The 25972-nt window shown below is 53.3% G+C and overlaps 1 protein-coding gene across 7 annotated transcripts; it reads right to left on the bottom strand.

Moving 5' to 3' along the window:
• Window positions 1-51: 51 nt before the first annotated feature.
• Window positions 52-25269, bottom strand: MTHFSD (methenyltetrahydrofolate synthetase domain containing). 7 transcript variants are annotated; one of them, XM_082676273.1, is made up of 9 exons: window positions 25179-25227; window positions 20591-20694; window positions 19910-20023; window positions 17586-17699; window positions 14742-14832; window positions 11676-11788; window positions 11339-11464; window positions 5356-5592; window positions 52-5099 (listed from the first exon to the last, which is right to left on the bottom strand). In XM_082676273.1, exons 1-9 carry the CDS (start codon window positions 25192-25194, stop codon window positions 5034-5036), a joined length of 981 nt encoding a protein of 326 aa, XP_082532399.1. In that variant the 5' UTR covers window positions 25195-25227; the 3' UTR covers window positions 52-5033. The 7 variants fall into 7 exon arrangements, with proteins under 7 accessions (XP_082532399.1, XP_082532397.1, XP_082532396.1 ...); XM_082676271.1 differs by lacking the exon at window positions 19910-20023 and adding an exon at window positions 19764-19877 and having other exon boundaries at window positions 52-5592; window positions 20591-20680; window positions 25179-25269; XM_082676270.1 differs by having other exon boundaries at window positions 52-5592; window positions 20591-20680; window positions 25179-25269.
• Window positions 25270-25972: the final 703 nt, after the last annotated feature.

Raw genomic sequence — 25972 nt, forward strand, 5'->3', positions numbered from 1 at the left:
TAATTTGTATTTCTAAATTGTATCTCCAGTAATGTGTATTTATAAGTGCATCATATAATTCACATAGTAACATTGTTATAAATGAAGTTATGCCACTGATTATTAATAAAGAACAAATCACCCTCTAAACTTAAAGCAGCAGAAAGGATTCATCTCACTCCTGACTGCAATCTGGGCAGGGCACAGTGGCAACAGCCCTTGTCTGCTCCAGGAGGCATCAGCTGAGACGCCTCACCTGGGCTTGGGGACCGACTTTCAAGGTGGCACACCCACGAGGACGGTGAGGTGGTGGTACGCACTCCTCTGCTAGGCCCCGGCCCAGGCAACTCGGGCTTCCTCACAGCGTGGGGACCAGGCTCTGAGGACAAGCGTCCCAAGAAGATGAGGGGGAAACTGCCAGGTCCTCAGCCTCCGCGTGCCAGCCAGCAGTGTACACCCAGCTGCCCTAGGGCCCAGATCCACGGGGATCTGCACAGACCCCTTCGCTCAATGGGGCTGTTGAATAACCTTGGGCCAACACTTCACAACTTCCACAGCATTTTAAACAGCTCAATAAATTTGAGCCATTACCATCAGGAGTGAAGACAGAAGACCGTTATCACCAGAAGACAGAAGCCAAGCCAGCTGAGGTCGGCACCCCACTCTCAGCTGCAGAACAGCTGGGGGCTCAGGTAGGCAGCGCCCGTTAAAGAATACCGCGGGAGGTGACTGTAAATTCACCTACACACCAATCTCTTCTTCCTGCTTTTATGTATGGAGTTTTGTGTCAGATTTATCTTGAAGACAGACTTCCCCAGGATAGCCCTGCCCCACCCCACCCCCTAAAAAAACCCGTTTTGAAAATGACTAGAGAGTCCACAGTATCTACTGTATTTGGAACATTGGTTGGGGTTAGATCCAGATACAGGGGAAGTGAGGTTAGCAATACCCATTCAGCTCTTTCTGCTGAGCGCAGGGGGTGTGAGAGGCAGAAGTGAAGTTTTGGAAGAGTCCTCTGCAAGCCAGGTGCTTCCTGGGAGCCTGTGGGGGGGAGGCAGGTGGTGAGAGGTGGCAATGCTCCCCAGGAAAACGAGGTGAAGGGAAGGATCCTCAGTTTTGCTCCTCCGGCAAAAAGGCAGAAAGCTTCACCTCATGGCGATCGTCTGGCCCCAGTTCCTTAAAATCCAGGGCAAAGCCTTCTCAGGCTTGGCCAGGAAGGGCGCTGGGATGGATTGTTGATGTCTGCTGTGGGTGTGGGTGTGGACGGAGAGCTGGATTTGCCTCATGTTTACCATCCCTGGACCCGATTACTGTTTCTTTTTAAATGTTGCTCTCATCTGACATTTTATCTTCTCGCCAATATCTCTTCACCAAACATAAACTCTTTTGTGGTTTTAGCTACACGGGCTCTCTTTTCTTGGGTAGTTTTATTCTCAGCCTTTTCTATTTGCAGTCTTGTGTCATCGTGTTTCTTTCTCCTCATGCGGCATCTGGGGGAGGTCTGGGTGCGTCGCTGGATGGGAACCAGGAAGGCCAAATGATGGCCGAAGGACAATGGGAGGGCAGACCTACAGAACCCCTCCCCTAAGAGTCTAGGAGGGCTGGCTCCCACACGCCCTGGCCGCTTAGGGGCTGCTGGCTGGGTTGGGGAGGGTGAGGTGTGAACAGCGCTATCCCTGCTCCTCTGCTGGTAGAGGAAGTACAGTCAACCCTTGGTATCTGTGGGGGACTGTTTCCAGGAGCCTCCGTAGATACCAAAATCCACCGATGCTCAAGTCGCTTATATCCAGTTGTGTAATACAGTCGGCCCTCCACATCCATGGGTTCCACATCCAGGACTCAGTATTTGCAGTTGGGTGAACCCACAGTTGGTGCAGAACCCGCAGGTGTTGAGGGCCAACCGTAATGCAGAGAAGCCGGCAGGGTTCCTGGGGCAGAGGCCAGGGTCCAAGTACCCGCTTTACCTCTGCCTGGGTCTGGAGCCCCGAACAAGCCCATTGCACTTTCTGAGAGCAGCTGTTTCCATTTGTAACAGTCACCCAGTCCAGAGGCCGATTTTAGACGTAGGAGACACATGTTGTAAAGCTTATTTATCTTAACATTCCCCAAACGACTTAAGTAATACTAAATAAAATCATTTATGCATAGTGACAAATTTTAGAAAAGAACACACAGAAATTTCGATGCTTAAAAACACTGGTGAATGCCGTCGCTTGGAGAAGCGTCCCGCAGACAGCTCATCCTGGACGGCTCGTTTGGATTCCATACCCGCCAAACCCTGACATTCCAGGAGAGGACCAGGAATAAGTTCCTCCTTAAATTCAGGGCCCCGCCCATCCTTTACTAACCCAACATTAGAAAACATTCTTTTATTATTTCCAAATTCCTTCATTTTTATGTTTAGATATTTAATTAGCCTGGAATTTACTTTTACGTGTGGTATGACTTAGAAGTAAATCCAAGCTGCTTTATTCACCCTTCAAAACAACAAATCTAGAGGAGGTCCTATCCCTATGCCCACTCACAGTTGAGCACGTGGAAGTTCAGACAGGAGGTACCAGGCAGCAGCAACACTGATGCTCTCGGCCGAACCTGTGTGATTCTGAAGCTCATGCTGTTAATCCTAGCTACGTTTTACAACTGCACAGAGGAGAAACTGGACGTAAATCAGAGGCAGTGTCAAGGCTGCTTAAGTGGTGGAGTGAGGGGTGACACTCTTTGTACTTCTGCTATCACCAAATTTCCAGAATGGATAAGTTTACTTTTATAAACAGAAAAAATCTAAGTGACGGTGAGCAGTGAGCCTTAAAAGAAACAGAACGTTACAACCGTTCAGGCCCTAGAAACAAACATGCTCAACCCTCTCTTTGTAAAGATGAGGACGCCAATGCCCGGAGAGGCTCCATGACTTGCCGACAACATAGGAACCGTCAGCAGACACAGTGAAGCCCCAGGGCCAGCGCTCGCCATGCAGAGTTGAGGGTGGCAGGAATCTCCTCGCATCTGCAAGCAAAACTGCAGCGCCACTCAGGAAAACACAAGACGCGACCCACGAATCGTGACGAATCCACTTAAAAGGGGTTCATACAGTCTCAGCAACTTGTCAAGCGCTCAGTTTCCATTACTTTCTAATATGCGAACTATACAATTATGATGCTGACAAATACTCAAGAACTCTGAGAACGAAAAGCAGGGTCCCTGAGGGCCCCTCCTGGCGGTGCTGAGAACTGCGGCTCTGGGGCTGCCTGAGGCGAATGGAGGGGAGGCGCGCAGGTGACACATCTGGAGGGCTTGTATTTCAGGCCCTTGGTCCTAGTTTCCCTCATACTAACCTACTGTCCACAAATATAAAAAAATGATGAATGCATTCAGATCATCTGTGTATCAATACATCTGGATTACTTCAGCTGAAAGTGACAGAAAACCCAGCACTCTGGCTCAACCCGGAGGGATCATCCCTGATGGGCGCAACTCAACAGTCTAAGGTGCTGGCGCCAGACTCACCAGACACCGGCCCCCAGGGCTGAGGCCCGGACCCAGCCTCCCCCTTGGCTCTGACGGAGCCCTTCCATTTGCATTGCTCCTGAGTTGCTCTGTATCAGCAGGTGGTTCTCACGGCTGGGGCTGGGGCTGGGGCACAGTGGGGAGTAAAGGCAGGGACAGACTCACTTCCTGCCCTCCTGTAGCACTACTCCAACGGTAGCAAGTCAAGGATAGAAACGTCAACCAAAACTGAACAAGAACATGCCAAAGACAGGAGGCATTCTGGAAAAAACGGGAAAACCAACCGGAACGGAGCAAGTTCAGGTATCAGGTCGCTACTCTGGACTGGGCGGTCAGTCAGCCTGGGATGGCCAAGCTGAACACAAGTGACAAAACGAAACCAGCCAAGGGACAGGGGTTGGGCAGAGAAAGAGTGAGCCCAGAGGCCCTACGGCCTGGACTGCCCTGTGTTAAGATATTCTACCCCCTGGTTTTGCTCATGTCAATGTGGAGTCTGCATTTAACCGAGCAAATCTAAGGATCAATTCTCTTTCCAAAGTCTCCACCGCATTTTCACTGTAAAACCAATGAGAAAATGCTTTTTCAAAGGGAGACTGAGAGCCTTGAGAACCTTATCTTCAAAGTGCAGGCAAGGCCTGCCCCTTGAGGCATAATAATGGGTTTAAAACATGCTCAGTAAGACCCTCTGGTGGAAAAATAAAAATGCCCCGTGCATATACATTTGAAAAAAAAAATGAAATCTCCACTTAAATGCTCATCTTGACTTTTCACCCAGGATCACTGCAAAAGCACTTCCGTTTAGAAAGCACAGTTCGGCCAAAATCCAGCTTGATTTCCAGGAACAGAGAAATGGAGGGACAGAAAACATACGACAGTGGACAAATGAGTGTGTGAGCATGTGTCTGGCCTCGTCCGTGACGTCGGCTGGGACAACTCACTGACAGCCAGGATTTCCTAGACACAGGCTCCCTGCTGTTCAGGGGCAGCTGGCCGAGAGCAGAGGTGTTCACCCCGGGGGAGGAGCCTGGCTGGAAAGGTAAGGAGGGGACAGAGGTGAGACCACACAGCCGAGGGTCCACGTCAGATTGGCCTCCATCTCCGACACCAGGACTGAGGTGTGACAAGCAGTCTGTACCCAGGGGACTGAACCACCTGGCTTCTGCAAGCTGAGCGCATCTTTTCCCTTCTAGCAGTGCCAGGCCAAGGAGCCAGGAACACAAGGATATCTTCTTGTTCTGAGCCGCCACGCCTCTGCAGCTGGTCCTCTGTCCACCTTCTCTTAATCTCCCACGCCTCTCAAGTTCAAAACACAGACTCCCCTAAACTGCAGTCAGCATTTACTCCAACTTGTTTATTGCCCACTCGGTCCCCTAAACCAAGACACCAGCAGGGCTGAGACACCCAGCAGGCTGAAGGCCCAGGATAAGCCAAAGCCTGAACATGGACCTTTCTGCCTTCAGAAGATGGGAAGCATATTACGGTTGACTTCCCTGCTCCTCAGGAGACACCAGGCAGCAGCTGAAGCTCTGACTTCCGGGAGAGGACTGAACTCAAGGCAGCTCGTGCAGCACAGCTCCACCACATCCCGCTGTGCCGGGTCCTGAAGCTCGCCGGGGCTGGAGCGGGATGTTGTCAAGGGTCAGGGTGCGGCTCTCCAGTGCGGCCGCCCGCCCGGCCACTGGCCCCCTGATGCCTGGCCAGCGCCACCCTCACTGTGTTGGCGCCCAGACAGAAGCCCTGCAAGCGGGAGATGGCCTGCCAGGCCTCGGCCGGGTCCCGGTAGTGGAGGAAGGCCCCGCGCTGCGGCCCCTGCCAAGTGAGCCGTGAGGGCGCCGCGCCCCGTGCGCTGAGGGCTCGCTTCAGCTCACTCACCCGGGCGTCCCGGGGGAGGTTCCCAACGTAAACAGTGCTGGAAGGCACATCGTCCCCCTGCCAGGAGCCCGATTCCAGCGAGGGCAGCTCCCGCGGGCTTCTGACGGTGCTCAGGGCGGCCCGGGCACGCGGCAGGCCCCGGTGTGTGTCCCGAAGGGTGACGTCCTTCCCGGCCTGCTCCTCTCGGCAGCGCAGGCTTCTGAGGACTGGCATTTTCCCCATCATCTCACAGCTGATCTGAAAAAGCAAGGCAGTTCCAGATTCTTGAGGTGTCCAAAAGGGACCATGACTTGGTGACAAGGGAGGAGAAAGCAGTCACTCAGGGGCCTCTGCCCCACATGCTCGTGGAAGCCTCCGTCCACTCAGGCCAGCCATCTCCATCTGCCATTCTGCGTCTGCCAGACAGGCCGTGGCCGCTGCAGGAACCGGACGGCTTTCTCCATCTTCCTGGGGGCCCAGAGGGCAGCCAACCACGGCTTCCTGCGCAGAAGGCGAAGAGCTAGGGGCTTCCCCGGCGGCCCAGTGGTTGGGACTTGGCCTTCCAAGGCAGGGGGTGTGGATGTGACATGCCTCACCGCCAAAAAACCAAAACATAAAAGAGAAGCAATACTGTAACAAATTCAATAAGGACTTTAAGTTCACATCAAAAAAAAAAATCTTAAAAGAAAAAAGGGGAGGAGCTAAGATCACTGGTATGAGGGTTACAGGGTCACAGATGGCAACCGCCCTGGGGACCCCAGGATAATGGGGCGGTTTCTGCTTCCACACCCGTCTCCTCCCCAACCTACGCCTTTGGGTGGGAGGAGGTCTTTAATGGGGCCGTGGGGATCTCCTTCTCAGCCTCCCCCCACCCCCCACCTCGCACCCCTTAATTAAGGGCCAAACCCATCCAGACCTCCGGGAAAAAGCACAGACAAGGCGAATGTGAAACAGAATGCTACATGGAGAACACTTTCTAGCAAAGGGTGATCAGGCTACAAAATAACGAATCCCACATACAATGTTACATCTCAAAGAGAAAGACTTTTACACAAAAGACACTTTTGGCTTTTTGGTCAAATTGATCAGCAAGTGTTTCCTGAGCACCCATGGCAATGGCGGTGACAGAAGCGCCCCAGTACTCGAGGTGAAGCCTGAACAGGACACCCACGGCTCCGTCCTGTGGGGCAGGGGCACTGGGGGCTGAGCCTGGGCAGAAGTGCTTCATGTCTCTTAAGGAATCCCAAGGCAGAAATGAAACAGAAAGCCATGCTTAGTTCTTTTCAATAATTCATTCTTTAGAGATGCTTTCTGTCTTCTGTTTGGGGCACAAAGCATGTAAATGATCAGTCACCAAGGGAATTCCCTGGCAGTCCAGTGGTTAGGACTCCATGATTCCACCGCTGAGGGCATGGGTTCAATCCCTGGCTGGGGAACTAAGATCCCACACAGCTGTGCAGCGTGGCAGGAAAAAAAAAAAAAAAATCAGTCACCAAGAGGCAAGCAATGGTCCAAGCACGGGCTTCCCACAGATGTGGGTCCATCAGAACACAGATCAGCACACAAGGCAGACAGCTGTAACTTTTCTACAAAAATAGTTCAACTAGCACCAGTGTTCTCAATATATTCAGAAGCCTATGTAACTTAGGGCAATGGTTCTTATCCTTGTCAGGGTGTCAGGGACCCTGGAGAGAAGCTGGGGTTCCCTCCCAAGAAGGGCTCCACCACAAGTCTCTGTACAATTTCCCAGCACTTGTTCCCGGACCTACAATCCGCAACAGGCACACAGGTCCCAGGTTGAGAATCAACGGATCAGAATAAGATTTAAAGAAACACGAACACCTAAGCACGGCACGTATCTTCTCGCAAACCTGCAGGCTGCTAACCCTCACCAACTTCGTCCTGGTCGTCTCTCCCAGTGCTGTGCAGATGATGCTCTCCCCCGCAGCAAAGCCCTGCCTGGGGGTCAGAGCTCTCCCCAGCCAGATGCTGCCCTTGTCCCCGGCACAGCCAAGTCAGGAACCTTGCGGGGGCACCCGACCACTCGGGTCTTCAGAACAGAGCACACTCTTAGCGCAAAGAAAAACTCCCTCCTTCTCATGTTTCCCATTGTTCAGATACAAAGAGAGAAACAAAAACCACGTCTATGCCTCGGAGACACCCACAAGACGGAGCCACTCTTCCTGATCAAAGGGAATCTTCCTCCACTTGACCCTCTGCCATCTCCTGAACTGACTCATCTGCAGGTGGTTAAACTCACAGACCAGTCCTCCAGAGGCTCCAGTTCCCAAAGAATCCCAAAGACAACGCGAGTCAGGCCAACCCAACTCCCTGCCACGTCCCTCGTCTGCCTTCGTAAGGAGTTCACATTCTTGCATTCTTTCAAAGTACCTAGGAGCAGACTTAAACTGGTCATAATTAGATTCTTGGGGACTTCTTAAGTTACTGGATCTAGCATTGAGAAAGAATGATCAAATTTAAAACTGTAATTACAATCAGAGAAAAAGTGTGACTATGTCCTTGTATGAGAGAACTAAACGTTACCCCAGTCCAAGCACCAGCAGCGGGAGCCACCAGGCCACACCTCCTGGGAAACACCGTGCATCCGCTGGGCCCACTGTGGCCAGATGAGCACCCCTGAAGTGCCCAGTGGACCCACAGGGCTGCCTCAGGCAGAGGTGCGTGTTCTCATGAAGCCTGACCCACGGGGTGAGGCTCCACGCTCAGGCAGCAGACATCCACCCTAAAACGTGTGTGAAGCAAACACGCATCCTTCTGTGCACGTCCCCGGGAGCTACCTGATCCCAAACTGGCGCACATGCAAACTGCAATCAGCTGCAGGATAAGGAAAGCCTGCCAGCACACACTGTGAACTGAGCCCACAGCACCGCCACGCTGGCAAACACCAAGGCATCTTTGGAAACAGAAACAGAAACGCGAGGCTTTTACGTAAAACTGCTCGTCCTGAGAGCGGTATGTCCTTTGGAACAACAAAGCCCAGTGTCAGCTCCCTCTCCACGCCACTCCCACCCCGCGAGCTCTAAAGGACAAACCTCCCTGACCATGAGGGGGCCTCTGCCACTTTCCCAGCCATTTGCCACCTATGTGCTCCTCACGGGATGGCGTAGGTTGATGGTGGCCCTACAGCCAACAAGCTTCTGAGAGCCGAGTGGACGGGCTGGACACCCACACGGGACCCACACCGCGGCTCTCTATTTTTCCTGGCTGGCAATTAGGAACATTTGTTAGGTTTTGTCTATTTGCCATGTGAAATGGAAGATTTTGCTTGTTAATCAAGCAAAAAAATGTATGCCCTTCTGTAACTAATCATACCATTTAAAAAGCAAGTGTAAAGCAAAATTGATTTTTTCTGTGCGCTACGATCCCTTTTTGCTGAAGCATGCAGACGGCAGTCATTTCTAAATATATGTTCCCTTTAGAGATTAAATTAAACCTGTCCCCTAGAAATGCTCGCTAAGCCCAATACAATCAGAAATCTGACTCTCGACGCATCTGCTGCCAGCCCAAGAAGAAGACACTTGGCTCTGACCTCCCTCCGCCACACGCCGGGCTACACTCTGGGATAAATTGCTTTTCTTTCTGGTTCTCACTTCACTTGACCAGAAGATAAGGTGCTGGGGAGGGATGATCTCATTCTATAACGCCAGGATGTGCTGGAGCAGCTGCTGGCAAAGTTAAACAGAAACACCAGAAGTATTTCTAATGAGAACTACAACTTCCATAAAAATCACGTTAGTCTCTTGCAAGACTTAGAAGGTGGGTCGAGGAGACCCACTGTCTGAAGTGACTGGAGCTGGAAACAGAGTCCATATCAGATCAGTCTATTGGCTGGGGCAGTACTCACATTTCTTGAGAAGCTGGAGCAAAGGCTGGAAAATCAGATGCTGTACAGTCTTTGCGTATTAAGAATGAGTTAAAAAAAAAGCATCACATTTGGTACCTATTTCAAAACATTGCATCTGGGAGGGCTACAGTGTTTAGAAAAAAAGGGGACTCCAGATATTCCAATGATAAAGACAAGAGGCAAATTCCTAGAGTCTGATCCCTACATGACGAGTCTCTGGGTAGAGCATCACAGAAGGATTTACCGGTATGTGCCAAACAAAGAGCCACCCTGAAACGGCACTGAGCTGCCCCCACCACCTCCTCAAATCTTCAGCGCAGGGCTTCCCTGGGGGCGCAGTGGTTGGGAGTCCGCCTGCCGATGCAGGGGACCCGGGTTCGTGCCCCGGTCCGGGAAGATCCCACACGCCGCGGAGCGGCTGGGCCCGTGAGCTACGGCCGCTGGGCCTGAGCGTCTGGAGCCTGTGCTCCATGGCGGGAGAGGCCACAACAGTGAGAGGCCCGCGTACCGCAAAAACAAACAAACAAAAATCTTCAGTGGAATTAGGGACTTTGTCCCCAAAGTCAATGAAAACGCACTCTGGCTGCACACAGAGCAAGCCCAAGCCAGAAACCCCAGGGGCTGGAGAGAGTCCTTGCCTTCACAGGACCCATCGCTCTGCATTGCAGAACTGAGAACACAGGACCCAAAGTAAGAAATGGCCTTTTACAAGCTAGGGACTCTTGCCAAGGCCTCACTAAGCATGAGCGTCCTTCGGGAAGAGGGAAGAGGATGAGTAAGCCAACATCCCGATCAGAAGGCTGACATGTCTCAGGAAGCTGTGGCTGAACTTGGTTTCCTTTCATCTCAGAGGGATTATATTCATCTAACACAACTGATAACCTAATTTGTTGCTTTCTTTGTATTTTTCTTGTTAAAATCTGCAGACTGTAACCACGGCTATTCTCCAAGGCAACCAACTCTCTCTCCCCGGAGAGGCCCCCAGAATCCTCCCAGCCTGAGCTGCAGCTGGCCCTCAGCTATGAAGTGCTGGCCCCAGGGCATCTGCAGCCTCGCTGTGGCCGCGCCTGTGATGTATCCTCCCCAGACCGCGTGCTCACCTCTGAGCACAGCCACCTCGCTCCCACGGCCTGTATGCCAGTCGCCATTCAAAGGGAGGCTGTGGGCCTGAATTCTGGGGAAGCCCAAGTTCTAACTGTCCCGAGAGACGCTTTCATAGTCGTGAAGGATGCTGCGCCTTCTCCCCGGTGCTCAGGGTGCACGTGGACTGCCCCACACCCCAGCTCAGGGTCTCATGTGCTCCCCTCTGCTCTCCTCAGGGGCTCTCCTGGCAGGAGCGCGGGCATCTGTGGGGAAGCCCTCAGGCTGCCGTGAGAGCACAGGGCTCATCCTCGGAGGGGAGGTGGATGCTGCTGACTCCCAGGCCCCCAGGAAGGAGGCCTTCCAGCTCTGGATGACTCAGGTTTAAGGAATGTGAAACAGAGACAAACATGCTAAGCTGACCAGGAGTTTCAATGCAAACAGAGCACAACTTCTCCAGTTTTCTCAGTAATTCTGGCTATTTACCAGCAGATGGCATCAAAACCCACAGGTTGGCTTCTGGGGTCAAACTCCAATTGCAGACCACTCTGCGGTCCATGCCACTGCCTGTTCTGGAGATGCAAGTCACCACGGCATCAGCTTATGAAGGCTTTGGGTACTGCCTCCTACCCAATTCGGTTCTGCATGGAGATGCAGACAGCAGTAAGAAAATCTGGGTTTGCAAAAGGACAGACTGATGATTAGGACCATGCAGAGCTGGGACGGCAGAAGACAGCTCTTAGCAGTGAAAGCCAGCGGGCAAACAGACTCAAGGCATCAGCTCTCCTAGTTGAGTTGGTCACTTCCCGCTGCCTAGAGCTGGTGTCGTGTAGAGACCTTGAACCCTGCCTGCTCGTCAGAACCAGCAGGTTTGCAAAGTAGATGCTCCAGCCCATGCTTGGAGACCGTGATTCAGAAGCAGAAATGTTCAGAAACTCGTGGGTGACTCTAACGCACAGCCATGCAGGTCTGGGGACAGCCGCCATGCCAGACAGAGAACACAGGGAAAGAGGAGGTGCCTATAAGCCACGGGCCTCGCTCCACAGCACGGTGACCCACCTTGGACCACACGATTCCTGTTGGCTTGGGGCGCTCACACCCCGTGGTGATGACTCGAGTTGGAGTGAGAATATAGTCCACGGTGAGGTCGTGATCCTCAAGGAGTGTTTCAGGTATGTCGACAACCTGGTCAAACAGAAGCGGGTGAAGGAGCGGACAGGGATACGGCCCCAGCTGTGTTGGCTGCACCGCTGGGTGGAAGTATGATGTCCCCCAAACCCATCATGGGCAAGGCCGAGCTGCCACAGCAGGCGAATCCAGCCTGGCTGAGCGACGCCATGCCCGACACGGCATGGAGGGAAGGCGGACACCCTGCTGGCCTGTTCCCAGGAAGCACCTGGCAGTCGTGGACGATGGTGACCACTGGCGTCCCCTGGCTGACCGCTCCCATCGACACCATCATGGCGTATTCAAGGTCGGCATAGCCTTCTCCCTTCCCAATTCTCCAGCCTAAGAACAACGCAGAGAATCAATGTCTCTGTGGGGTCTGGGGAACCATGCAGGATTACGTTTCTCATCGTGGACTCAGAGGCGTTACAGAGGAAGAGCCACACACAGCGGTTCACACACAGTGAAGTGAGCGTGGAGCCTTCTCAACACAGACCTCTCCTTTACCAAGGAAACTGCGCTTGCATTTATGGGAGCTTTACGTCTACAAGTAGTGAAACAGTAGTTTTTAAAAACACTAAGGACAAATTCCTACTAAAGGCAAATCTTTTTCATCATGGAGCGAAAGCAGGAAGTCTAAATCAGGGACGTGGCTGTGAGACAGCACAGCCTTGCCTTGTAAAAGCACTACGGACTCACCCAGCGCAGCCCCACAGCTTGGAAGGAGGCGGTTTAAGCAGCACTAGTGCTATTTTCAAATTCACAAATGCGGCACAAGAAAAGGGTTCATCCTCTGAGGCTGAAGGACAAGCGAAGCAGGAGAAAAGAACGCAGGACAGCGGACAGGGGACGCTAGCACGCTGCCAGCTCCCCGCAGAGTCCAGCTACTCTGCTCGGCAGGACGCCCAGGCCAGCCGGGAGCTCTGACTTCTGTGTAACGTCAGCATCGTCAGCAAGCGTGTACGCGCCATCACTCACACGTCCTGTAAGATTCAGTCCTGACTGAGCTCCTTTTACAATGAAAAGCCTTCAACCGGGCACACTAAGAAGCAAGAGGAAGACAATTCAATAGCAGAACAGCAAAGGGTACAAAGAGTCCAGAGAGAGACGGGCGGACGGACAGTGAACACAGGAGAAATGTTCAAGCTCACCCAAACCAGATGCAAATGAAGAGGCGACTCAAATACCACTGTTCACTATCAGACGCAGAAACTGAGGTGGGATAATTCTAGTTATTCACAGAAGAGGGAGAGAGGCACGCAGAGGGGTGGGGATGTGAGGTGGGCACACTTTCTGGTGGGTAATTTGGCAACATCCATCAGGATTTAAAAACCCTTTGGTCCGGCAATTCTTCTCCTAGGAATCACCCCACAGGTGGTCCTCAAAGGTACCCCTAGAGCACACGATAAGACGACACCTCATTCTGGCGGTATTTGCAAGGGAAAGACCGAAACAAACACTGGAGATAACTTAAATATATATCAGTCAGGGCTGATGGACAGGAGGAGGCTGAGCTCTGTGCTGACGGGCAGAGCCCTTGGAGACACAGACGCAGCAGCAGCAGCGCACAGCGCACTGTCAGTGCGGAAACAGAACCAGGATGAACGTGCAGCCCACACACAGAACACTCGAGATGCCTGTATCTCACACCACACAAGCTGATACTTCTGTGGGCATCAGGGGACAGGCAGAGGGAAAGTGGCCAGGCAACGCTTTCTGTGCTATCCACCTTTTTTAAACACATGCATGGTGATTTTGTTGTTTTAATTAGGGGGTTATCTAAACAGTGACAGTTACAAAACATTGTTTTCTTTTTCATACATCCTGAATTAAAAAGAAAACTCCTGACGTCCTTTTAAAAGAAGAAATCGTTGCTAACTTCCCATTGCCAAAAGAGTACAGCCCAGTTCCCGGCATCTGGCCTCTGGTCTCTGGAAGGACAGCCCCAGACACTAGAGGGCCGTGCTACGTGACCACGGCACTCCCTCTCCCCGTCCTGCCCCGCCTGCCTCAAACACACCTGGCACGCAGGAGCCAACCCTGAGGCCTCTTCTGAGGTCACCGTGCTCCAAGCTGGCGAGTCCCTCCTCTGAGCCTGCCTACGTCCACCCCGGCTTCTGTTTCCAGCACTGAGCACGTCGTATTGTAGCTCAGCTCTCATGTCTGCTCCACCCACCCACTGAGGACCCACAGCAGAGTCCACTCAGTGCCGGCCTGGCATGTGGCACACAGTGGGCACACGTGTGCTCACATGTACCCGTCCCAGGTACATCTATCTGTAAAGCATCTATCTGTAACTGTGAATACAAGGCAAACAAGGAATAAAGACCTGTAACATGTCACTCCTAAGCATCTCACACAGTAGCTCAGAGCAGGAGCTGGGAAAAGAGTAAGTTTAAGGTGATGGTATTAAAGGCCAACATTTAAAACACGACGCTCAGGGTTCAGAACGAATGATTTAGAGCACTGCTCGCCAACTGTTTATTCGGAACCTCTACTGAAGGAAGAACTTGGCTTTGGCCGACTAACTTCCAAAGGGAGATCTGAGGATGAGCATCTCAGGACATTCTGTTGGCGGGAAGGGAGGAGAGAGAAGGCTTTCCTGGTGAGGGTGGGGGTCCCAATAACACCACACGAGCGCAGCTCTGCAACGTGCTCATCCTGCTGCAGAATCAGCAGCTCGTTTCCAACAGCACCCAGCTGGGCCTGGGGCAGAGCAGGGCAGAGAGGAAGAGGCCCTAGGGAACCCCAGAGATGAGTCCTGAGGGCGGCTCAGCCCAGGGCAGAGGCTGGCATAGTGACCCACCCTGTCCCTGCTCACAGGCTTGCGGGGTGAAGCTCCAGGCCTCAGAGGCAGCCTCAGGACACCCCGCACTGTCCAGGAGGCTGCTGCTTCACAACAAAAAAGAGCTTCAGAACCCAACGTTTCTCCACTTACTGGAGGCTCTCCAAAAACAACTATTTACTGACGCACTGCAAAGAAGTTCAGCTCCAGTTCCAGTTAACTTAAGAACAGAGGGGAAATCTTTCACCACCTGAAGAGAGATTATCTCACTTTATTTTTCCTGTTATGAAAAGTGAAAATGCTGTAAAGGTGTTGAGTGGGACTGAGAGTGGGAGGGACCGAGTTAATTCTTCAAAATGAGTGATAGACGCAGTGGTTATGCACGCCAGGCACGCGTCCAGAAAGCTGAAATCACTCACCATCAGCGTCTGAAAGGCGACCGGAGCGCTGGGGGAACAGCAGGCTGCAGGGTAAGTGGTCACATCCGAGAGTTTCTGTTCTTAATCTTACCTTTTTCAGAAACAGCCACGGACCCCACGACCACTAAGTCCACAAGGACCCTGGAATCCAAGCCCACGGGAGTGCTGTAGTTCCTCACACCCTGCGGACAGACACGCGGCCTGAAAGCTCCCTGGCAGAGAGGCCACCCGTCTCATAGCCCGCGGGGAGATGCACTCAGGGTCTGAACAGCCTCCCGAGGGAAGCACGTGCACCACCCCACAGCAAACACGCAGCATCATGGAAGCAGCAGCTCAGGAAAACCATGGATCAGAACCATTTTAAGACAATTCCCCACAATTCTTCCCCAGGAAAGACATCAGGAGGAACTGACAGCACAATGACTAGGATATTCATTTCATAATGTTCAGCAAATCATTTTCCTCCAAGAGGCAGAGAGCCCAGTGATTAGAATACAGGCTCGGGAGTCACAAGAAACCGGGTCCAGGTCCCTCTCCGCTGTGGCCTCAGCAGGAGGAAACTCTCTGAGCTTCAGCCTCTTCCTCTGTAAGACAGGGACACCAGCCCTGCCTCGTCCGACACGTTGGAATGAAATGACAGAGCGCAGGTAAAGCGTCTAGCATGTAAGACACGGCCATTAAGCGTGTGTGACATATCAGCTCACTGTGAAACGCTGGAGGCCTCGCTCTGCGTGAACGGCTGGTCACTCCTAACATATTAATTATTCAACCAAAGAGCACCCAAAGCACACCCACTTATGCTGACTAATGGCGGCCTGGTGCAAAGCACAGGGAGGCTCCTGTGGCCATGACTCTGATAACGGGCGACAGGGGAATCTCGGAAACCAGAGGAGGGTGCTGCACGGCCCAGCACCCGGCAGCAGCGGTCGCTGGATGTGGTACGGTGCCCAGTCGACAAGCACGTGACAAGTCCCTGTAGGACCGGTACCATGACTGGGGCCTCCCAGCCATCAAACCACAGTCATCGGCCCGCAGTGCCCACTGCAGGAAAGCGTGTCCTTCGTTAAGCTCACAGCGGCCATGCAGGCAGGTCTCTTGCCCACGGCCCATGTCCTCAAGCCTGTTTCGGGGCGCTTGGTGCCTGGCAGCCTTGGGGAGCACGCACCTGCCTGGGGTTTTCTGTGTTGTAACCTGTCAGGCCCCCTCTTCTCTCGGGGGCTCAGCCTCACCTGCTCAGTCTGACCAGACACAGCGTGAGCAACCAGGAGTCACCCTGACTCTCCAAGATCCTGTTCTATTCAACCAAGAGTCACCGGATGGGCAGAGGGACTTATGAGGCAGTTAACAGACCTTTCTGCCTGCCCCCTGGGGTGGTTACCAGAACACTCCTGAGTCAGAGTAAATACAAAGACCACGATGGCACACACAGGTGGCTGGGGTGTGGCCGTGGCAGGGGGCTGAGGGACAGACTCAGAGTTTTATCTGCCATGAAGTAAGCCTACATCACAGTCTCCTACAGTGACACGCACGGTGGCGGCATTTCACCACTAAGCTTTGGCAACCTAAATAATAATCGTACTAAATTTGCATCTGCGTTAGACGTGGCTTTAAGAGTCTCTCTCTCTCCTTTGCCATTTTTCCTCTGCCACAAAGAAAACAAAAATCTTTGGTTTTTTCTACCCGCGCTCTGTCATTCTGAGGTTCATGGCCCTGGATCTCTGATTTCCATCCGGTATCTCATGATGTAACAGAGCCCAAACACAGTTCAATCTGTATGCAAGCTCAGTTGTGAGAGCTGGTCTGGCTTTACCCTGGCCAGGACCAGCCAGTGCCGGCACCTCACAGGGCCTCCTGGCAACGAGCCCCATGTCGGTCACCCTTCGGAGGGGAGTGGGATGCTGTTAAGGGTGACACAGACCACTACACCAGCACCACGGCCATGTCTGACCTGGACCTCAATACGTGGAAAGGGGCTGCTCTTACTGTCCGGAACCTACCAATTATAACAGATCACATTCCCTGCCAGCTTGCGGAAGTATGGGCTCAGATCTGTGGCCACAACCACCAACTGCAAAGGATCACGGGGTGGCCACTTTGAACATTGACCAGAACCACGGTTATCTCTTATTTTTCTGCATTTATTTTCCCTTTGTTCTTTTTCCTACATGTATTTTATTATCTTACTTTATTATATATATTTTTGTATGCCACATCGAATTCTATTTTTGCAATAAGACAGGTTATCAATAAATAACGATAAAGCATTCACTTTTTATACACTAGACTTAAGTGGAAAATCCCTTTTTAAAAGGAATATCTTGATGCCCTATTTCTTCTTCCCACCGGATTAGGAATCAAATGACCTGGGGTCAACTCTAGAACTCTGAAAAGTCACCAGATTCTATTTCTTCATCTCTAAAATACTAGACAAATTCCATTATAAGGCAGTCTAATGTGACATTTACACACTGGTTTTATGGCATCGTGAGGTAGTGAAGAAAATCATACTGCTAAATCACTAAAGCCATTATTACTTTAGCACTTGCTGAGGCAATTTCCAATTGAACATACTTTGGAAATTCTACCCCGCGTCCCCATTTGCTCTGGTGGCATCTGAGAAAATGCTACAGGGCACTGAACAGCACCAAAAGTTAACACCAGAGGGCGCCAGAGTACTGGAAAACTGGCTTTCCCTTTTCTTAATTAACAGGGGAATTTACTATTTCTCAGCTTAGTGCAAGAGAAAAACCGAGTTACAGGCAGTTTTTCTGCTTGGCTCCTGTAATGACGAGATTGCTGAACACTTAACATCACTCTTCATTTGGCTTTGCTAAACACAGATTTCAGCTCTGGCGCATTTACACTGTTCTAACTCACCAGAAGCCACGGCTGAGAACGGCTCTTCCCTGTGGCCGGTGTTGCTTTTCACACTTACCTGAGAGGTGGCACATTTTCTCAAGATGTCTTTAGTTGCCCCGGGGGGTGGTGTGATCTTATTAAACAACCCCGTTCTCAGTCGTGGTGTTGGAACCAACAATGTTTTTTTGCTCTTTTAAAAGAAAAGACAATCAATAAATTACAAAATTTAAGATGGGAACTTCCTTGTGTATACTTTTAACATTTCAGGAACAGAAGCAAATTACTATTACCTGCATTTTGGGGTGTGTGCCAAGGAGATGAGTTGCTTTGCAAACCCAAGTGAATAATACAGGGGGCCCATTTTACTTAAAGCAGCTGCACTACCCCGCCTCAGAATAAAGGGGCAGGAGGTTTGTAAAACTCGCTGACCCAACTCTACTTGCCATTCACAATGCTTACAGGTGAAAATGACCATGCAAATCCTGACGACCTTCCTGGGCCTTCTGCTCCCAGCATTAAGCACTATCCAGGTACAGGGATGTTTTATCTTGAAGCTGGCATTACACAGCCGCATTAAAAACATTACCCCGTCAAGCACTTGTATCTAGTTTGCTGCTCAATAAATCACAGTCTGAGAGATCAGTGCTCATTACAATTAGTATTTTATATTGACCTGTGTTGATAACCGTCTTCTTCTATTTAGTTCTCAAATACCTACTGCGAGCCCCAGGGCAGGGGTTTTCAAAGTGGGGGCCCCTGGCCAGCAGCATCAGCAGCCCCTGGACACCTGTCAGAAGTGATCAGAAGCCCTGTGGGGCCCAGCAACCTGCTTTAACAAGCCCAGCCGGTAATCCTGACACGCAAGAAAGTTGGAGAAACAAGGCCCAAGGACAGCGCTGCAGAGTATTCAGGGGTGGGCCATGAGGCAATCATAAAATTTATAAACTCCTTCATGTAAAAAATCACATGTTTTACTTTTTGTGCAGGAGATGACAGCCTGAGACCAACAAAAGACCTATAAAAACACAGTCTGGCTTATTAAAAAAAGGTTTTCAACCCCGAGAAGAGTATTTCAGCAAAAGTAACGAGTACGTGCTGCTCTCCTTTTGAGTGTGACAGAGGTGGTGGTTTTATTTGCAGTCTCCAGATCCTGGTATACTGCACACTACTCTGATCACCCCTCGGCTGTACACCAGAGTGCCCCGGGGAGCTCTGAGCCTCAGCAAAGTACAGTTCCACTCGAGCCTGACTCAGAAGCGGACACTGGCAAGAGTCTCCAGAGCTCCTCAGGGGTGCTGACTTACAGCCAGTGTGCTCAGGCCCAGGGATCTCAAAGCTCCATCAGGGCGTTTACTATGAACAGGTTCTAGAACCGAATAAAGGTCTGGGGTCAAGCCTGGGAAGCTGTGCCCCCAGGTGTGATCTGCGGCCGTAGGCATCACGCTGCCCCTGCCTGCCGAGGTATGCACTTTCCCACACAGGATGAAACGCGCCCGCAGAGCGAGGATTCTCAGGAGTTGTAGGGAAACTGAGTCACCACCCGAGGCCTGGTGGCATACAGCAGAATCCCACAGACCCTGCACTGCCACACGCAGCACTATACTCACTGTAAACGGTGTTTTGTTTCGGCAAAACAACATCATCCATTACTTTAAATGAGTGATGTTATCTGAATTTTACTGCTTTTATAGTTTGGTTTATATGTAATTTACATGTTTACTTTGGTTTTACAGTCACATAAGATCCTGAGCCTTATAATTTATAGCAAGTTTTATGTTTATACTTATTAAATTATAATAAATTGAAGCAACCCTGGGGGAATTTTTCCTCTTGAAAAGGGGCCTATTATATCTACGTTAAGAAACACTGTTCTAAGTCATATATTTTGGGGACTCATTTCTCAGATCTCTTACTCATGGGTTATCAAGTTTCGAAGAATTATAGTATTACAAATGTAGCAGATGAAATATATTGTAATCGTTCGCTTCTGGAGAGGTACATTAGAATTGGGATGCCTCAAAGTCATGGTTTCAAAGTCTTTTCTCTTTTAATTCAGAGATGTTCAGGACTTCTAGACCGACAGACAAGGGAAGAGCTCTGGACCGCCCTGGAAAAAACAACTCCAAGGACACATTCTGCACTGGAGGGAGTCAGAAGCACCATCTTTCCAAATGTGGGACTGTGCACATCTGCCAGCCCCCTGGGGAAGTGGGCCGCTCAGTAGCCAGGGCTCAGGCTCAGGGAATGGGATTACCTGCAGCGCCAGCAGCCGGACGCCTTCCAGCGGTTTATCAGGGTCCACTTTAACCTCCTGCGTTCTGGCAAAAACCGCGAGGTCTTTGATGTTTTGGCAAGCCAGATAAGAGCCCTGGTTAGGCAGATAGACAGAGGTGCACTTACGTTGAGGACGAAGAAGCGGGCATTTTTCTGGGGTGCGTCAGGGTTGACTTTAATGGTTCTGGCCATTTTGAACGCCTGCAAACGTGGGAAATGCTCAGCGGCCCGAGAAGCACCCTGTTTTTAAATGCAAGTGCATGTTACTAAGAGGCCACCACCCTGGGCCACCCTCAGCCTGATGCTCCAGCATCTCCCCCAGACAGGCGCGGGGGCCGATTCTGAGACCAGGTCTGGGGTCACCCGAGAAATGTCTAAGGAAGCAGTCAGGTAGAAAGGGCTGAGAAGCCAGCCTCGCTGGCTGGGGCTCCCTCTCAGAGCACGTCACTCCTTAGGAAGCAACTGTGTGAAAAGGCACCACAACCATCGAATGCTTCCAGCCAGGAGAAATATTTCACTCTGTACCAAACGGGGAACAGTAGCCTTAGCACCTCCTCATGGCAAGACGCGACCCACCCACCAACCCTGCACAGAAAGGCACGAGGTGCTCGCGAGTGAAGGTTAAGTAGCATGATGAAGGACCTCTCAAAGCATAAAAGCACCCCGGCCAGCTGGTTCAGATCTCACACCACTCACTGCTCACCGAGCTCAAAGCCACCGTGAAGCAGGAAGGGAACTGTATTACCACTGCTGCTCATCTAGGGGTATCCTGCTTTCACTGTGAATGCTCCAGGAATGCTTCAGTACCTTGAAGTTGGGAATCCTGTGATGAACAGGCCGGGGGAAATCAGCTAGATTTCGTGCCTCCATGTAGTCCCAAATCTGCTCACGAATGTCCTGTTTGGAAACACCTATGGCAGTAAAGGGTGTGACTGATAAACCCACAGACAGGAAGCCCACAGCGCAGCAATCCCAGGGCCCAGCGCTCGCCCGCTCCCGCTGCACCCCCAGCTCTGCCCCGCCAGACAGAACCTAGGGCTTCTGATCCCTACGTCGAAAAACTAGGGTCAGTGCTAAGTTTTTCCACCTCAATAAACTGCTATAGTCCAAACACAGTGTAAATGCAACGTAACCCAAGTGTTAATTAAGCCAGTTCTATGAACCTGTAGCGGCGGGAGAACAGACGCAAGCCAAGCCATGGACCCAAGCATTCCTAACCCCTCACGCGGAGATACCAGTTCTGCTAAGTCTCTGTGATCTCAGTCTCAGTCTATCGGTCTTGAGACGGCTGTGATTACCTCACTCCTGCTGTAAGTCCTGTTCGCTTCTCTTAGACCTAAGCGACTCGTAACCCAGCTACTATTCTGCATTCCAACTACAGCCTCCTTCATTGTGGGACTCTTTATTCCAGACCTCGCTTTGGTAATGGATTAGGCAACAAATATTCCTTAAGGACGTGACTGGGAAAGTCCTAAGAAAATCCACACCAACCACGTGCCCCTCCTGGAATGGAGAACCATGAAAAGCAGTTTCCAGTTAAGCAGGAAAAAATAAAATCAGCACATGCATATAAACAATTTTAAGATAGTCACTGAATTTTTGTTTTCCTTTGTCCGAAAGGATATCCCTGCACTCATACAGAAGTCTGTTTCAAATCACTTTGGTGTGACGGGGCACCTCTCATCACCCAGGCAGGAAACAGGGGCAGGTTCAACCTCTCAAGTCCTCAGTCTCCCCTGCTGGAGTGGAGGCTGCTCAAAAGTGACACAAGGGAGCAGCCCAGAGAGCTGGGAGCCACCGCCCTGGGGGGTGGGATGTGGCTGGCAGCTGGTTTCTAGCCATAAACATTTAGCAATTGTGTGGCTTTGAGTCTTGTGAATCAATTACATTGTAAAAGCTTAATTCTTTTGTAAATGGAGCTTTAAAACATACAAAGGCATCTATAATGAATAGCCTCTCTCCTCACGGTCTGCTGAGTACCGGGTCCCTTCCCCCAAGGCAATCAGTGCACCTATTTGTTCTAGTGAATTCTTCCCCAGGCATCTCAGACTTCTCCCTGGAGACACTCCATTCTTGCCCTCATCCTCCTTCCCTAAGAGGGTGTGCTATACATGCAGCTACATATACTGCTTTCAACTCTGCTATTTACTTACTGTCCTGCAGACTGGTCCATACGGTATACAAAAGCACCCTCATCCTTTTCTGCAGCTGCCCAGTTTTCCACGATGGGGGCAGGTCAAATTTTACTCAAGACTGATGGGCAACAGGTGGTTTCCAACCTTGTTACTGACGTATGCCTTACAGCCCTTGCCCATTTTATAGCCATTTGTTAAACCCCTACGTGTAGTTTTAAGGTGTTCAGGGCCAGAGCCAAAGGTTTCCACTGCTTATGCCCACAGGCTAGACACAGACTCCCCTGGAACCGCAGCCATGCCAGGCCCTTCACAGCCAGGCCCCAGAGCCTCCTGGACTTCCTGCCAACACTGCTGCTGCCTCTTGACCCCAGCTGTGCTTCTGAACCACTGCAGAAATCAGGAATGCAGACTCGAGTGTACACGCATCTCCACGGACGCAGGCCAAGGCTACGCTACTGCTGGCCTGGGTAGGGCCATGCAGGCAGTTTCCAGCACTTGGCTTGCTCTTTCCTGCTGGGAGCTCTGCATTTGCTGGTCTCTGCTGGAAAGTCTGTTCTACTCCCTGTCCCTCAGGCAAACCCTCACTCTTCAAGGCCCAGCTTCGGCACCACCTCCAGGAAGTCTCCCCTCCATGCTGTTCCAGTGGCCCGAGGATCCCTGGCACAGGGTGTGGAATGAGTTGCAAAGCTCTGCCGGCCACTTCAGCCTCATCTCCTGTCACTCTCACATCGAATTCAAAAAGTGGCCCAACCATGTCGGCCCCTAGCCCCACACACCTGTCCCCCTGTCTTTTTCAGGCCTTTGTACCTCCTCCCCTCCCCTCCCCTCCCAGGTTCTCCCCTTCCTGTCCCTTCAGGCCTAGCTGAGACGCCACCTCCCCCAGAAAGTATTCTGAGTGCTGGGTCACAGACAGACGTCCCTCCTTTAGGACCCTCCCCCGTTGAGGAACCCAGAACACGCTCACTGCTTGTTTTTTCCAACAAAAACCATTACATCGACACAACTATTAAAAGGCTACTATATTTATCACTTTCACTAACAACCCAGACATCCAATGATATCCCCAACACTGGGCACAGTGCTGTGTGGAACACAAGAGATGTAGGCATTGGGGCCCTTACTCCACAGTCAATAAATCACAAACATCCCAGTGACTCCCATTTAGAAAGCACTGGGCTAATCGCAAGGGGAGGGAGAGAACAAAAGGGCAGGTTCTTGCCCTTGGGAAGTTACCAAAACATGGGAAATAATTAGAATAATAAAAGGCGACATATATTAATGTGAGAAATGCATGAACCCTGTTCGTAACTGCCCAACAGGTCAGCCTGGGTCTCGTTCCTTCCATCTCTAGCCCTGAGGTCACTCCTGGCATCTCCAAAGGTCTTTGTCACCATCCCACTGAACGATCGGCACCTGTTTACTGTGCTATTTCCACGCTACCCAGACAGTAAGGGAGGAGGGGATTTATTCACGGTTGTCGAACCGGGCTTTAACAGACCCTGGGGCGCCAACGGCCTTGGTAACACCTTTGCCAGGCAATTCTGCAAAGAGTAACCAAAGCTCAGGGGCTCTGGGGCGAGCCTCCCCGAGGCCTAGGGAAGGGCCTGGGACAGCCTAGGTCTCGGAAACCATCCGTTAAGAGGTCTGTGACGCAGCACCCCAGCGTTTAGGTTAAACTGGCTTCCAGTCGTGCCCCCGCCAGCAGCTGTGAGCCTCCGTTTCTCCTGCTGTAAAGAGGACGGGATACGGGAGACACATCTCTCGGGGACGCACGGACAGTACCGCGTACCCAGAAGATGGCCTCCCTTCCTCTTCCCACCTGCTCCACTGACAGTGTCGGGTATCCGGGTCCCAACCCGCCGCAGGTTCGACCCTGCACCCGGCTCCGACCCCTCTGAGACCCCGCCCGCCCCTCCACGTCCCGTCTGCCCAATCCCCGGGGACCCCCTCCGCGTCCCCGCCCGCCTCTCAGCGGCCCCTCCGCGTCCCCGCCCGTCTCTCAGCGGCCCCTCCGCCTCCCCGCCCGTCTCTCAGTGGCCCCTCCGCGTCCCCGGCCCGCCTCTCAGCGGCCCCTCCGCGTCCCCGCCCGTCTCTCAGCGGCCCCTCCGCGTCCCCGGCCCGTCTCTCAGTGGCCCCTCCGCCTCCCCGCCCGTCTCTCAGTGGCCCCTCCGCGTCCCCGCCCGTCTCTCAGCGGCCCCTCCGCGTCCCCGCCCGTCTCTCAGTGGCCCCTCCGCGTCCCCGCCCGTCTCTCAGCGGCCCCTCCGCGTCCCCGGCCGTCTCTCAGTGGCCCCTCCACGTCCCGTCTGCCCAATCCCCGGGGACCCCCTCCGCGTCCCCGGCCCGCCTCTCAGCGGCCCCTCCGCGTCCCCGCCCGTCTCTCAGTGGCCCCTCCGCGTCCCCGCCCGCCTCTCAGCGGCCCCTCCGCGTCCCCGCCCGTCTCTCAGTGGCCCCTCCGCCTCCCCGCCCGTCTCTCAGTGGCCCCTCCGCCTCCCCGCCCGTCTCTCAGTGGCCCCTCCGCGTCCCCGGCCCGCCTCTCAGCGGCCCCTCCGCGTCCCCGGCCCGTCTCTCAGTGGCCCCTCCGCGTCCCCGCCCGTCTCTCAGCGGCCCCTCCACGTCCCGTCTGCCCAATCCCCGGGGACCCCCTCCGCGTCCCCGCCCGCCTCTCAGCGGCCCCTCCGCGTCCCCGCCCGTCTCTCAGCGGCCCCTCCGCCTCCCCGCCCGTCTCTCAGTGGCCCCTCCGCGTCCCCGGCCCGCCTCTCAGCGGCCCCTCCGCGTCCCCGCCCGTCTCTCAGCGGCCCCTCCGCGTCCCCGGCCCGTCTCTCAGTGGCCCCTCCGCCTCCCCGCCCGTCTCTCAGTGGCCCCTCCGCGTCCCCGCCCGTCTCTCAGCGGCCCCTCCGCGTCCCCGGCCGTCTCTCAGTGGCCCCTCCACGTCCCGTCTGCCCAATCCCCGGGGACCCCCTCCGCGTCCCCGGCCCGCCTCTCAGCGGCCCCTCCGCGTCCCCGCCCGTCTCTCAGTGGCCCCTCCGCGTCCCCGCCCGTCTCTCAGCGGCCCCTCCGCGTCCCCGGCCGTCTCTCAGTGGCCCCTCCACGTCCCGTCTGCCCAATCCCCGGGGACCCCCTCCGCCTCCCCGCCCGTCTCTCAGCGGCCCCTCCGCGTCCACGCCCGTCTCTCAGTGGCCCCTCCGCGTCCCCGCCCGTCTCTCAGCGGCCCCTCCGCCTCCCCGCCTGTCTCTCAGGTGGTCCCTCCAGCGGCCCCTCACCCGCCCTCGGCTCCATGGCGACGCCGTCAGTGCGCGACACCTCACCCAGCGGAGTCCGGCACGAAGTGACGCCACCTGCGCGCGCCCTCCAAGCGCCTGCGCACTGGCCTGGGGTGGGGTGGGGGCGGTGGCGTAGCCGCGGAGGCCTGGTGGGAACGTTCCGCGGCGCGCATGCGCATGCGGCTCCGCGGGCCTTGCGAAGGGAGGTGGGCGTGGGGCCTGAGGGTTTGTTCTCTGAGCAGGCCAAGCACAGAGGCCCTGCTCCGACGCGCGTTTGCCGGGCGCTGGGGAGCTACCGAGTGAACAACCCCTGGCCTGTCGGAGCCCACTGCCAATTCAAACACAGCTACCTCCTGTTCTATTCCCCAGAGGCCCCCTACTCCGGGAAGCCGGCCTGGATTGCTCCTCCATGCCGCGATCCCTCTCCTGTGAGACCCTACAAACGTTAAATGCCACAGTTTATTTTCTGTTTCCTGACTTCCCCCTGCATCATCTACACACACACACACACACACACACACCCCTCCTAAAGTGCTAAACAAATAAATAATTCTAATAAAAAAGGATGGCTCCCGAGAAGCTAGAAGATTCCCTTCCCCCTGGGGAGCCGCTCTGCTTCATTCGGTCCTTTACAGGCCCCCTAGGGCCTCCCTTGCTTATCGTCACCGTGAGACCCGGTGGTCACTTTCAGGCAGGACGGTGATTCCAAGTCTGGTGTATTCTCTGGGGCTCAGAACACACATCCCACAGTCTGCAAATTCGGTGAAAAACATACAGCCTCCTCATCTCTTTCT

This window comes from Grampus griseus (genome assembly GCF_964374135.1).
Source record: "Grampus griseus genome assembly, chromosome: 19".
Classification (NCBI taxonomy): Eukaryota; Metazoa; Chordata; class Mammalia; order Artiodactyla; family Delphinidae; genus Grampus; species Grampus griseus.